This window comes from Narcine bancroftii, chromosome 5 (genome assembly GCF_036971445.1).
Source record: "Narcine bancroftii isolate sNarBan1 chromosome 5, sNarBan1.hap1, whole genome shotgun sequence".
Classification (NCBI taxonomy): Eukaryota; Metazoa; Chordata; class Chondrichthyes; order Torpediniformes; family Narcinidae; genus Narcine; species Narcine bancroftii.
The window spans coordinates 10,712,482-10,727,004 of NC_091473.1; the positions used below are offsets into that span (position 1 = coordinate 10,712,482).

The following is a 14,523-nucleotide window of genomic DNA, read 5'->3' on the forward strand; positions in this document are numbered from 1 at the left end:
TATAACCCACGTGGTAATGGCCAGGTCGAGAGGGAGAATGCCACCATATGGAGAGCGGTTACACTGGCTCTCCGGTCTAAAGGTCTCCCCACCTCTCACTGGCAGGAGGTTCTCACTAGTGCCTTACACTCCATCCGCTCCCTCCTATGTACTGCAACAAATGCCACCCCCCACGAAAGGATGTTCCTTTTCCCGAGGAAATCCGAATCGGGAACCACTGTACCGGCATGGCTCACCGTCCCTGGCCCCGTCCTTTTGCGACGCCACGTCCGGCACTCAAAGAACGACCCCTTGGTCGACCGAGTGACTCTACTCCACGCGAACCCACATTACGCATACGTGGAGTTCCCAGACGGGCGGGAGGACACTGTTTCGGTGCGGGACCTAGCTCAGGACGCGGTAGACCCAGCAAACCCCCCAACTCCTTATGCTCCAGGCCCCGTGCCGCAACAGAAGGACCAACAGCACCCCAATGACCCGGGCCACCCTGCCGACAAAACGACTGGGGAATTGAGCGACGGAGCAGTCGCACCCGATGAGCCCGCTGGCGACACCACTCCAGCGACCCCAATCCCGGCACCACGGCGGTCACGCCGGATGGTCAGACCCCCTGACCGCTACAGTCCTTGACCTACCCCTTCCTTTTCATTCTCTCCCTCGTTTTTGTTTTTTTTCCCAGGGTCAATTCTCCAAGAAGGGGTGAATGTGATAGTACAGATCTATCACCAATGTACATAGTGTATATAGTTACTGTATCTAGACTGTGCTTACAGCGATTGGCTGAGAGCTAAGCCACACCTATTGTTTGGGCCTTAAAGGGTTGTGTCCCTAGCCAGGTCGGATCATTCCGGACTGGTCGGCCACCTGTGAAGAGCTCCGGTCTTTTGCTAATAAAAGCCTTGGTTTGGATCAACAAGTCTTTGGTTCTTTCGACGAGCTCTACAACAATGTACCCTGAGCTATTGCAAAAGCCAAGGTATCAGGGAAGCACATACCTAGTGCATTCACCGTCACTTCTTGGACAACAAGGGCATATGACATCTGTGGAAGGGCAACCTCAAGACTGCGCCATCTGCCTTTGATGGTGATGCCTCTCTCCCAGAAGCACTGAACGACTTTTATGTGGATTTTGAGGTGAAAAATGATGTGGCAGAGAAGACCACCTCTCCTCAGAATGACCAGGTACTTTGTCTTATAGTGGACGATGTGAAGAAAGAGTTCAGCAATGTCTTTTCATCCCTTCTGCTGCTCTCTCCAGAGGTGATGCATGCAGCAGCATTCTCAGCATTTAAGTTGCTGTTTTAAGATGAAGATATCGTCAGAGAGCACAACTCTCCTTTATATCTCCTTTATTTATCATTCTACCTGGTAGGCAGGGTCACTGAATTCATCCCCTCCTCCCCCCAAAGAAATAGCTTTCAGGATTTTTACAGATACATGGATAGGACAGGAAAATAACAATGTGGTTTTGTTGTAGCATGTGGGACAACGCAAAGTGTGGAAAGAAGATGCACACACGGGGTGTTGGAGTAGGAGACTGGTTTATTGCACTGGCAGTTCTATATATAACCATATAACCATTTACGGAGTGGAAACAGGCCATGTTGGCCTTTCGAGTCCGCACCGGTTCACTTGTATATTTTCTTGCCGGTCATCCTTCTTGTCACTCCTCCTCCTCTCTTCTCCAATCCAAAATCTGCTTCTATTCTCTCCCTGCTGCTGCCAACAGGAGTGACATCACAACAGCATCAGCGTCAGATTGGTCAGCGTTCCCTCCGTTGCTTCTTGTTTTCCCACCGGGAAGGGTGTCACCTGGGCCAAAGGTTGTTGCCCCCACATGGAATCTACACAGTCGCCGCGTTCATCAGCCATCTTGTGTACCGGGTCGCATCCTGGTTAGCGGGCCACTATAATGTGATTAACCATGATATAGAAGAATGGTGGAGCTGGCTCGAAGAGACAAGATCATCTCTCTTTTGTTCTTGTGTTTAAACTGTGAACTATTCCCTGCTCTTACTCCAGAACTGGCCAATTCCAATCCAATCTGGAAAGAGTGATTATCTGAAATTGATGAATTCAACATTGAGCCCAAAAGGTTGTAGCGTGACCAGACCAAAGATAAGTCAGGGGTCCCCAAACTTTTCAGATCATCGACCCCCCAGTCATGGAATCCTGGTGCTGGACCGGGGGTGGGGGTGGGGGGCTAACATAGATGCCGTATATACTTGAGTAATAGTTGATTCCGGGTAAAAGTAGAACCTTTCTATTTTTGGCCTCAACTGCCCGCCCATCCGAACTCCTGACTGCGGATCCTTGAGCCGCCGCCTGCCCACCCATTCACTGACTGTGGATCCTTGAACCGCCGCCTGCCCATCCATTCACCAACTGCGGATCCTTATCCCACCGCCCACCCATCTGAGCTACTGACACCCTAACCATGAACTTACCACCCATTCCCGGCCCTGAGCTCCTGACACCTTGTACTACTCAGGTACGCCTGAAATCAAAAGGTTGACCCGTGTAAAATCCATCCTCCCTTTTTTGCTCCAAAAAGTGGTCAGAAAATTTGACGATTACATGAGTATAAAGCATAGAACACAAACTTCTTTCCGTCCTCCTGTTCACTCTAAACAAATTCAAAGGACGAAGTTAAATACAACATCGGCCACCAAGACCCAATCTCACGAGTGGTTGGCCAACCCTTCATAGGCACTGTTTTCAACCCCCCCTTCTTCCTCGACCCCCTGATATTGATCGATCCCTCGGATGGTCCTATCAACCACTTTGGAGACCCCTACTCTAAGTCATGTGAACCATTTCAAGCATTCCACCACTATATTTGCACCACAAATTGTTGGAATGTTCGAAAGAAGATTAAAAAGTGATGACCCCAGTTCTATGGTTTATACTATATTGGGAGCTGTGGGAAATTTACTAACATTCTGCCCCGACATCAAAAACACTGGAACTGCTTTGACAGAGACATTGAAACTCCTAAACAATTTTAAAAAACCCAAGGTCGAACAGGTTTGCCTTTTACTATCCAGCAACTCACATCACACATTGCAAAAGTAGCTCACTACTATCGACTAACGACTAACTAACAGAATGTTGCTGGTTCTCCACTCACCTCTGGATCACCTTGAAAATAGCAACTCATACATTCAGCTGCTCTTCATTGACCTTCAATACCATTATCCTTCATGCTGGTCAAGAAGCTACAAACTCTGGTCCTCTGTACCCCCCTCTGCAACTGGATCCTTGACTTTCTCATCAAAAGACCACAGTCAGTACGAATTGGAAACAATGTCTCCTCCTCACTGATCATCAACACAGGTGCACCCCAAGGATGCGTACTTAGTCCACTGCTCTCCTCACTACACACCCATAACTGTGTGCCAGGCACAATTCCAATAAATTTGCCGATTACAGCACAATTGTCAGCAGAATTACTAAGAACAATGAGGAATTGTACAGGAGGGAGACAGATCAGCTCACTGAATGGTGTAAGGACAGCAACCTCATGCTCAACGTCAGCAAAACCAAAGAGATGATTGTGGACTTCAGGAGGAAGTCAGGGGAACATGACCCAGTCCTCATTGAGGGCTCAGAGGTGGATAGGGATAAGAACTTCAAATTCCTGGGTATCAACATCTCTGAGAATCTCTCCTGGAGCCTCCACATGATGGAATCACAAAGAAGACTCGCCAGCACCTATACTTTGCGAGGTGCCTGAGGAGATTTGTTATGTCACTGAAGACTCTCAAAAACTTCTATAGGTGTACTGTGGAGAGCATTCTGGCTGGTTGCATCAATGCCTGGTATGGAGGCGCCAACTTTCAGGACAAGAATAAACTCCAGAGGGTTGTTAACTTGGCCTGCAACATTACAGGCACCAGACATTGAGGACATCTATATGAGGCAGTGTCTTAAAAAAGCAGCCTCCATCCTCAAAGACCCCCACCACCCAGACCATGCCCTCTTCACTCTGCTACCATCAGGGAAAAGGTACAGGAGCCTAAAGATGAGCATTCAGTGGCACAAGGACAGCTTCTTCCCCACTGCCATCAGATTCCTGAATAATCAATGATCCAAAGACACGGCCATACTTTTCATGCACTGTTATTTTTTTTTATATAATGTTGTAAGATGGTTATAATATGAATGTTTACACTGTGAAACTGCCACAAAACAATGAATTCCATGACAATAAATCCTGATTTTGATTCAAACTAATCACAGCAATGGACACCAAAATAATGCTCAAAGCAGTTGAGTAATGCTTTGGAAGTCTTGGGTACAAAAATTAACTATTCATCTCAACACTTAGCATGTTATTTTTTCTGATTATCCTTAGTCTGTAATCCAATTATAGTTTTTAAAAGATTTATAAATTCTACATTTAGACATACAGCACAGTAACAGGCCTTTTCAGCCCACGAGCCCGTGCCGCCCAATTTACACCCCATTAGCCTACACCCTCCTCTCCACCCCCCCCCCCCCCCCCGGTATGTTTCAAACAGTGGGAAGAAACCAGAGACCCCTGGGGAAAACCCACACAGACACGGGAGAACGTACAAACTCCCTATAGACAGTGCAGGATTCAAACCCCAGACCCAATTACTGGCACTGTAACAGCACTGCACTCACCGCTACACCAACCGTGCCACCCCGATAACCATCTAATTTGTATTTCTGGATGTTGAGATGGTTTGTTATTCCAAGGTTGCTTCTGACACTGAAAGGGTAACAATGGCAACAAAAAAAAAACACTATAAGGTATTTAATGTTTTAGTAAAATCCGCCTTCCTTTCTCTTCGAATGCCAAAGGAACTGTTCTTGTTGCAATACCTTGGCAATCCCACACCCAGCATGTTTCTTTCCTGTGAAACATTCCAAGCCCAGATATAGCACTAATCTTTCTATTCCATCATCATCCATTTTTGCCACTCATTTCTTTGCCATCTCATTTTGCTTCCTACTTTCCAGCCGTTTTTTTCTTAACTCTCCTCCCTCCTTTTCTGGCTTTTATTCTTGTTTAAATCTATAACATCTCTACATCTTTTTGTTATGATGAAAGGCCACCAGCCAAAAATGTTCAGTTTCTCTGTAGAAACTTACTTGTTTGAGTATTCCCAGCATTTATTCACTTTTCTCTTTGTATTAATCTATTTCTGGTTCTCCATCCCACAGGATGATGGTGGTTCCTTTCAGTCAGTTTGTGGGGTTTGATACGAGGACGCCCCACTCCTCAGAAAGGAACAGCAATTGCGTGAATGGATTTTAGGTGATTCGGGGGTTGCACAGGACCAGACCCACCCTTTCGACGACCCCTCCCAGATCCAGCGGCATGATGAGTACCAAAATGGCTGGGGGAAGTTCTGTTGTAGTGAATGGCCAGACCAAACTTTGATGCAAGGGATGCTCTTTCCGTGTTTCACGCACGTTTGCTAGACGGGCACTGACCCTACAAGAGGGTTCGTCCGCCCTTTGACAGGTCTTATTTTTCATCCTGCAGGGTGTCTAGCCAACCTCCACACCAGGCAGGCCTGGTGGAGGAGCCAGTTTAGTCACCAACCACCCGACCAAGCAACAGGTACCAGTTGCACTCTGACAAGTGTATTATGATACTGGTAAAACATCACAAAATTACTTAATTTTTATCTCGCATATTGGAAGTTTAGCAAGTATAAAAAAAATACTGTGCTTAGTATCAATTGTGACACATACACAGTCTCAATGAATCAGTGACTTGGATCTCCAATGCAAGACCTCTGAATGTCTGATAAAAGAACCAGAAGGGACTCATATTTTGAAAATTGTAGGTCATGAAACACCATTTCAAACCTGAGTGAGTATATGGGTAGTCTCCCAGTGATCAAATCTGGCATTCACAATGTGGCAAGTGCTGTAAATTATTTTATCCCATTAACTTTTTTTATTCACAGCAGACTATTTTCTGACTGAATTTAATTGTGATATATAATCAATATCTTGCTGTCAACCTGGTCATAAACCTGGACCTACCTCACACTCTTGGCTGACATAGACGCATTGTATTTTTAATCAATAAATGAGTGGTCACATTGTATAGGAGGAAGTTAAACTGGGAAGTCAGCAGACACTGGGATTGTCGTGCAATACACAAAAGTGCCGGAGAAAGTCAGCAGGTCATGTAGCGTCTATAGGAAGCCTGAGCCTTTCGTCGAGCTATCAAAGGAAGGTTGGAGTAGCTCAGTGGTTATTAATAGAGGTCTGATTACATGCGCTTGATTGAGTTGCAAAGAACAGGCACGTTCTCATGGAAACAACTAAGTAATTAGAAAGTACAAAATATTTACATGAGAAGGCAGAATTTTTTTTAGAAAACCATTGATTTGAGAGCCTCCTATAGAGGATACTCCTATTTTGGGAGTCCAAAGCTCAAAGCCAAGAATTTTCTTTGATTTGTCATCAGTGTTGCAGGTGCACTTTCAGACGCACATCTCATCTTTTGACGATACACTGAATTGCCTATTTAATACACAATTCACACGAAATGATCAGATGACATTTATTGAAAATTCATTACAGTCCCAGTTATGGACCAGTACACTATTGAAGATTTAATATCACTAATGATAAGAACTGCTATTGCTTCAAATACAATGCAATAATTTAGCAAGAGGACATCTGGTTTGGGATTTCAATTACTGACAGATGCCATTAGAATTCAGATCAGTGATTTAGTATCGACTGTGCATGAGGATGAGACTTGTTCAACCTATCGACGGACAGGTGATCAGTGCTGATATTGCAGAACAGAAAATGTGATTATATGTTCAATCACAGCATGGCTCCTCAAAATAACAAGGCACATTTAGCAGTATAATTATTCAGTTTTTTTCATACAATAGTAAAGTAATATTATAGGACACCCTTTGTCCATATTTCTTTTGTTCTTCAATGTGTTTCATCCATCAGCAGCCTTGTTATCTTATGCAACATGGTCCTGCACCATACATCAAAGTTTCAGATTATCATTTGAGAATCAAGGGCTAACATAGCTAAACCTAGCCCCCTCCCCCACAGTCCAGTTCCAAGATGTAAGATGAGCGTGTGCCACATGGCCAAGATCATCCATAAATGATACACTATCAGACTCCTCCATTTTGTTCCCAAACAAAAACTGCACAATGTCACCCATCCAAATGAATGCAACAATAAAAATTAAAACAGCAAGCATCTCAGAAGACATTCAGCAAGTTAGGTGAATCCCATCAAATAGATGTAGAAACACCAGTTAATTAAGTCATCACTAACCGCAGGTGCATCAAAGATCTTGAACTGCTAATAGCTACCACTGGAGGATGAACCAGGGATCATTCCAGTCTCAACTGCCAAGGAGACCACAGACTAAATGTTTAACCAAATGCCCAACAGGATCCCATCAATGCTGTCCTGGGAGTAGTCACAGGAACGGTACCAATTGTGTACAGGTTATATAAACCTCGTGACCTTCCTTTCTGCCTCTAAATACACTCTGCTGAAGGAATTCAACAGGTCAAGCAGCATCAGTGGGAGAAAAAGAATGGTCAATGTTTTGGGTTGGAGCACTTCATCAAGACCTGAAATGCAAAGGAAGCCAATACAAAGTCCTGGGAAATGTTTGTTCTCCACCCCATTCTCCACCCCTCCCCCCCCAATCACAAATCTTTGGACAATAGAAAATTGTGGCATTTTGATACTCTTCACACAGCATTGCATGATTGAGAGGAAATTCGGGAAGATTTGAAAATAGTACAAGAGACCTAATGTGCGTTCGATTTAAAGGGGAGTGGAACAAAGAAAAAAAATAGCTTAAGAAATAATGAAGATGTTTTGGGTCATGGAGATAACCCCACACATCATTTCCAGAAAACGTTACTGGTGGGTAAATGAGTTAGGGATATTCTTGCTCAAAAACAATAAAGTGTCAGTTAACATCACATTTTTAAATGACTGGCATAGCATACCATCTATATATGCTACACTCTTATTTGAACACCTGGTAGTAACATTACTCTTACATCCAGTACAAACCCAAACTACCAAAGCACAACATTCAGATTTATAAATGACAGACATCCATCTTCAACATTCTAGACAAGCAAGCTGCAACAGAGGCAGCTTGCCATGATGGAATGTTACCAGTTCAAAAGAGGTCTCAACATCATTTTTATCCCCAATCAGTTCAAGTCCAGACAGCTCAGGAACGACAAATGCTTCACTGGTATTTCTGACGTAACAGAATGCAGTATGTTGGAACGGTTGCCTTTAATTGTCTAACAACTTCAAGATGCTCTCTCTTTCCTTCAGTGCTTTCCATGCCTGATCCTTCTCTTTTTTTGTAGGTGTGCGCTTTTTCTGACGCGCTGCCATGATCTTCCGGAAGGCATCCATGACTTCATTGTCCGCTATCCTCACTCGCTGCCGTAACTCCTGTTTTTTTAACTCCTCTTTGGCAAGTCTGGTTAAACAAAAATGCAGTTGATAATAGTGAGTTTATTGTCATACATACACTCACACATACTGTATACATACACACAGTATCCATATAGATATATATACTTACACACACTGAAAACATATACACATAGTATACATATATATATATATATATATATAAAAACACACACATATACATATATTTTATATATATATATATATATACACATACACAGACATACACACTCATATGTATACACACATATATATACATATAGATATATATATCTATATGTATATACACACACACACACACATTCTGACTTGCTGCAGTGCAAGACAAAATAGTGTTACAATAGTGCAGACAGGGCTTTACGATTAGTGTAGTGCCGTTGGTTGTTAGAGAGATAGTCAGAGGGCCCAATGACACTGGACAATGAAGATTTTGCTTCCTGAACATTTTTGGGTGTATTTTATGGATTTTGGGCTGCTGATCATGAAAACCAGTATGAAACTTTCAAGCACCATTTATTACAAATAACCTATTATTGTGATTTCCTTTCATATTTTGTCTACTTCAAGCATACAAAACCCTGAATTGCAACACATCATTTAAAATTCATTTTCTGCATTTGCACTCAGTTTTCTTCCCTTCTGATCTCTGTGCAGCCAGTGATGAACATTGGTGAAAGGCTTCACCAGGATATTGCGACCGTGGAAAAGCAGTATCAGGCCAACTGGAGTCCATCAAAGTTGGCCGACTTGTTGGACACTGACATGAAAGGCATCAGATGCAGAGTACAAGCGAAAATCAGGGGCAAAACATTTTTAGATCAGTGGAACAAATGCAATAAGTCAGCATCATTATGCGACTGAACACGCTACGTGATTTGGCAAATCTGAAATTATTTTTGTATTCAGCTTAAAGTGGTCTCACATAATCCCCATTTTTTTCAGGAGTCAAAACTGAAAAAATTGTCCAGTGTAGTCACCCCTCAGCTATCATTTCCTTTAGTGCTAGAGCAGAATAATTGAGGAGTGCAGCCATAGAGGTATCATGGTGCCTAAAGACTGACAAAAGCAGATAGACCCTGCAGGACTATGCGACTATTCTTCAGGTAGCATTTTCACAATATGGTTCAAATTAAGGCATCCTTGCCATACATATTCGGTGATGTGTTATTCAAACCTGAAATAAAACACGAAAATCTGCAAACACTGTGGTTGAAGTAAAAACACAAATGCTGGAGAAGCTCAGCAGGTCAAACAGTGTCCTTTATATAGCAAAGGTAAAAATCCAGAACCGACGTTTCGGGCTTGAGTCCTTCATCAATATATAGAAAAATGCCAGAAGGCATCCAAACAAAAGAGTTGGGGGGTGGTGGTGGTTGAGAGGCAGGAGGTGATGGGGAGGGGTCAGCAGCAATCAAGGGGAGGAGGGATGGCTGGGTGAGTGGAGGGGGAAGGGAGGAAGGAGAACTGGAAAGGGGAAGGGGGGGGAAAGAGGAGAGCAGGGGGTTAGCAGAAACCAGAAGAGTCGATGTTAATGCCATCTGGTGTGAGAGTGCCCAGATAGAAAAATCAAGAGTTGTTCCTCCAAGTTGCAAGTGGTTGTGGCGGGACAGTACATAAGGCCATGGACAGACATGTGGGTGTGGGAGTGTGACACAGAACTGAAATGGAGGTCTCTGTCACAGGTGCAGACGGAGCAAAGATGCTCAGAAAAGTGATCTCCCAGTCTGCACCCAGTCTCTCCGCTGTAGAGAAGACCACAAAGAAAGCACCAGATGGAGTAAATCAGTCCTGCAGATACGGTAGCCAAGTGTTGCTTCACTAAAAGGCCTGTGTGGGGGGAGATGGTGGTGCAAGTGTGGCATCTCCTGCTGCCACAGAGAAAGGTGTCAGTGAGATGATTGGTGGGGAGGGTTGAATGCACGAGGGAGTCACTGAAGGCAGAGAGGGGAGGAGAGGAGAAGATGTTTCTGGTGTTGAGATCCTGTTGTATGTGCCGAAAATTCCAGAGAATAATGTGTTGGATGTGGAAGCTGGTGGGGTGGTAGGTGAGGATGAGGGGGATTCAATGTTGCATCTGGGGGCAGAGGGGGCCAGGACAGATGAGTGGGAAATGGAGGAGATGTGGGTGAGGGCTGAGTGGATGGTGGTGGAAGGGAAGCCACATTTGTGGAAGAAGGCAGACATTTTGGAAGATCTGGACTGGAAGACCTCATCTTGGGAACAGATGCAGTGGAGATGGAGAAATTGAGAAAAGGGGATGTAATCCTTGCAGGGGACAGGATGTGAGGATGTATAGCCAAGGTAGCTGTGGGAGTTAGTGGATATATGTCAGTGGAAAGCTGGTCTCACAAGATGGACACAGAGAGATCCAGGAAGGGGAGAGTGCTGTTGGAGATGGACCAGGTGAGTTTGAGATCGGGGTGGAAGTTAACCATGAAGAGGATGAAGTTGACAAGCTCATTGTGGGTGCATGATGCAGCCCCAATGTAGTTGTCAATATACCGAGGAAGAGTTGGGGAAAGGGGGGGTGGGGGTCTTGCCTGTGTAGGTTTGCAGCATGGATTGCTCCAAAGGCCACAAACAGGCAGGCATAGCTGGGACCCATGCAGGTACCCATGGCTACTCCTTTGATTTGGAGGAAGTGAGATGAGTTAAAGGAGAAGTTATTTACAGTGAAGACAAGTTCTGCCAGGCAGAGGAGGGTGGTGGTAGAGGGTGACTGGTTGGGTTTCTGGTCCAGAAAGAAGCAAAGTGCTTTAAGACCTGTGTGGGGGGGTGGAGGTATAAAGGAATTGGACATCCATTGTAAAGATGAGGCGGTGCAGTTCAGGGAATCTGAAGTCATATGATATGTTGTGGATGTAAATGGGGAGGGATTGGACCAGGGGAGAAAAGATAGAGTCAAGGTAAGATTAAACAAGTTTTGAGGGACAACAGCAAACAAAAACAATGGGTCTACCCAGGTGGTTGGGATTGTGCATCTTGGGTAGGAAGAAGAAATGAGCAGTGTGCAGATGGGGGACAACGAGGTTGACAGCTGTGGAGGGGAGGTGACCAGAGATGATGAAATTGGAGATGGTGTGTAGAGAAAGTGGCTTGTTGTGCTGTGGTGGGATCCTGTGGGAGGGGTAGATAGGAGGAGATGTTATACAAATCCTATTTTTCAGTCCATACTTAGCATTAGCATCCAGAATTGCTAATTTGCCCAAGTTATGCTACCTGAGAAGCTCCTGTTTCTTTGCACGATTGTGGGTACTGAGGGCTTTCAGTTCTGCCTGACGTTTACGGAGTTCTGCTAGAACTTCATCCTCCGAATCTTCAGTTGGGCGATCCTCAGAATCCAAAAGACCCTGCGCAATGAGTTCTTCTTTAATTCGAGCTTCTAGAGACTTTGTGTGAGGAACACTGCAACAGATACATAAGAGATGTTAAAAGCTTTACAGAAAAACATTGACAATTTTAACATTTAAGAAAATTTGGACAGATACATGGATAGGAGGGGTAAGGAGGTCAGCAGGACTAGGCAAAAATAAAATGGTTTGGCACAGACTAAAAGGGCCGAAGGGGCCTGTTTCTGTGCTGTAATGTTCTATAGTTCTAAGTAATCTCTAGGCCATTTCATGTCAGGCCTCCACCTGGATGCCAGCTTCAAGAGCAGATCTAAAACTTAAAACTCATCTCTTTGGGGGCGTGGCAAGATGGCGTAAGGATCAGACGTGCCTTCCAGTCCTCTCCTGACTCTATCTTATTGTTTTGTCTAGAAATGCCCGTTAAAATTCTTTAAAAGTTTAGATAATTTCAGTGCTGCTAATTTAACTTATGATGGTACAATTGGTGGAAAAGAGCAAAAAATAATGACAACAGATCATCAAAAAACTACATTTTCCAAAAGTTCAAGTTTTGAAGCCTACCTACAGGAAAGACACCGGGACTCAGCGTGAAATGGATCCCAGGAAAGAGGTACAGTGTTCGGATGTAGAGCTCTATGTTACATCGGTAGAGCCCCCTAAAGAGGGCGCCAAACAGCCTTTAGAACAAAGAGTTACTCAAAGGCATTTGTCAACTGTAGAGGTGGCGCTGCAAACTGCATCTCTTGAGATAGAAGAACCTATACAACTTGATGTACTGGGAGAACTTAATACATTATGGACTGGGGAAAACCCCGGCCAGCGTCCTCCAGTCATTGCTGGAGAGGCTGTGGCTGGGGTTTCCACAAGCAGTCATACTACAGGAAGGCAACCAGAATGAAGGAAGGAACAAAAGATCCTTTGGTTATGCAGAAGAAGCAGGAATCTGTTGAGCTAAAATCTCTTCCAATTGAAAAGATTTTTGTGAATCTTGAATCTAAATTATCTTATACAATGCAGGGATTATCCAAGATTATGACTGAACTTGGTACTAGGTTTAATACTCTGGTGAAAATACATTCTCAACAGATGGCTGAGTTTGGAGCTTTTAAGCTTGAAGTGAGAGATAAATTTAATTCGTGTGAAGAAGATATAGACGAAATACGGGATCAAGTTTTTGATGTGACCAAAACGGTCGAAGACTTACAAACTCAAAATAAAAATTTGGTGAAAAAGATTGATTATTTGGAAAACCAATCCAGACAGAACAATATAAAGATTATTGGTTTGCCGGAAGGTATGGAGGGACCAGACCCAAGAAAATTTTTTACTGAATGGATTCCACAGGTGCTGGGTCAAGAACCTTTCCCGGAAGGTATAATACTGGAACATGCTCACAGAGCCTTGCGTAGAAGACCTATTTCAGGTCAAAGTCCAAGACCTGTTTTGGTTCGTTGCTTGAATTATTACGACAGAGAAATAATTTTACAAGTGGCTATTAGAAATGCACAACAGAGAAAATCACCCTTGATGATTCAAAATAATCGAGTTTTCTTCTATGCGGATTTGAGTCAAGAAGTTATGTTCCAATGACAGGAATTCAATCCTGCTAAAGAGTTGTTGTGGAAGAAAGGTTACAAGGCAACCTTTAGATATCCAGCTGTTTTGAAGGTTTTTCAAGATGGTTGCCAACCAAAGTTCTTTGATTCTCCAAAGGAAGCTATAGCGTTTGCTTAAGAGCTGCCAATTACTCAGTTTCAACAGAGACATAGTCCGCCGCGATCTCTAAGGAGACAAGAGATGGAAGAAAAGAGCCGTGCTCCAAGAAGGAATGGTTGTAATGGTGACTCGGCAGTTGGAGCTGATTAAAAGAAGAGTTGTCCTTTTTTTTTTCTAATGTTTTTTTTTTAAAAAAAAAGGGATATTAAATAATGATGATGTTAGTTTAAGATGAAGTGAGAGTTGGGGGAGAGAACTGGATAGGCACTATTTCCTGAAAGTCATCTGCTACGTGTGAGTTATCTCACACCCATTTTTTTTTGGGGAGTTACCGCATTGCACGGTTTAGACGGGAGGGGGTATTTTTAACCTCCTACCCGTTTTTTTTCCTTTTTTTTTGTATTATTAGGTTAAAGAGTGAAGGGTTTTTTTTTTGTTTAAATATAAAAAAAAGCATAAGAAAGTATTTGATTGTTTAAAAAACTAAAAATTGATGTGGTTTTTTTTGTAAAGTTTATTCAGTAGATAAGGAATATCTGAAATTTAAATGTGAATGGGATGGATAAGTTTTTTTTAATATTTTTTCTTTAACTTTAAGGTGAAAGGAGTGGTAATTCTGGTGTATATTATTTTGCTATTTTAGTTATAGAACGAAGGGAATAATGGTGAAAGTTATAAATTGAATTGTACAATTCTTAATGAGGCTTGAATTTTGTTTGTGATTTATGCTCCATTTGTTGAAGATATAGATTTCGTTATAGATGTGTTTTTATTATTTGGATATCTGAATTTTAACATAATGATTGGGGATATTTAAATGTGGTATTGGAGCTTTTATTGGATAACTATTCAAGAGTAAAAAAGAGTACTAAAATTGAATTGTACAATGTTTAATGAGGTTTGAATTTTGTTTTAAGATGGTGGTTTATGTGACTAATATGATGATAGATGTGAAGTTAGTTGATATTTGGTGAAG

General features: G+C 43.0%; 1 protein-coding gene across 8 annotated transcripts in view; it reads right to left on the bottom strand.

Moving 5' to 3' along the window:
* Positions 1-6,539: 6,539 nt before the first annotated feature.
* The window catches only part of tada3l (transcriptional adaptor 3 (NGG1 homolog, yeast)-like), a 50,445-nt gene continuing 42,461 nt past the window's right edge, over positions 6,540-14,523 (bottom strand). For 7 of the 8 annotated variants that reach the window (XM_069936755.1, XM_069936757.1, XM_069936756.1 and 4 more), the window contains 2 exons: positions 11,701-11,886; positions 6,540-8,488 (listed from right to left, as the gene is read on the bottom strand). In XM_069936755.1, the coding sequence (XP_069792856.1) occupies positions 8,296-8,488; positions 11,701-11,886 (379 nt within the window). In that variant the 3' untranslated portion in view covers positions 6,540-8,295. Of the gene's footprint in view, positions 8,489-11,696; positions 11,887-14,523 lie in introns of those variants that run through there. The other variant, XM_069936758.1, reaches the window with a different exon arrangement.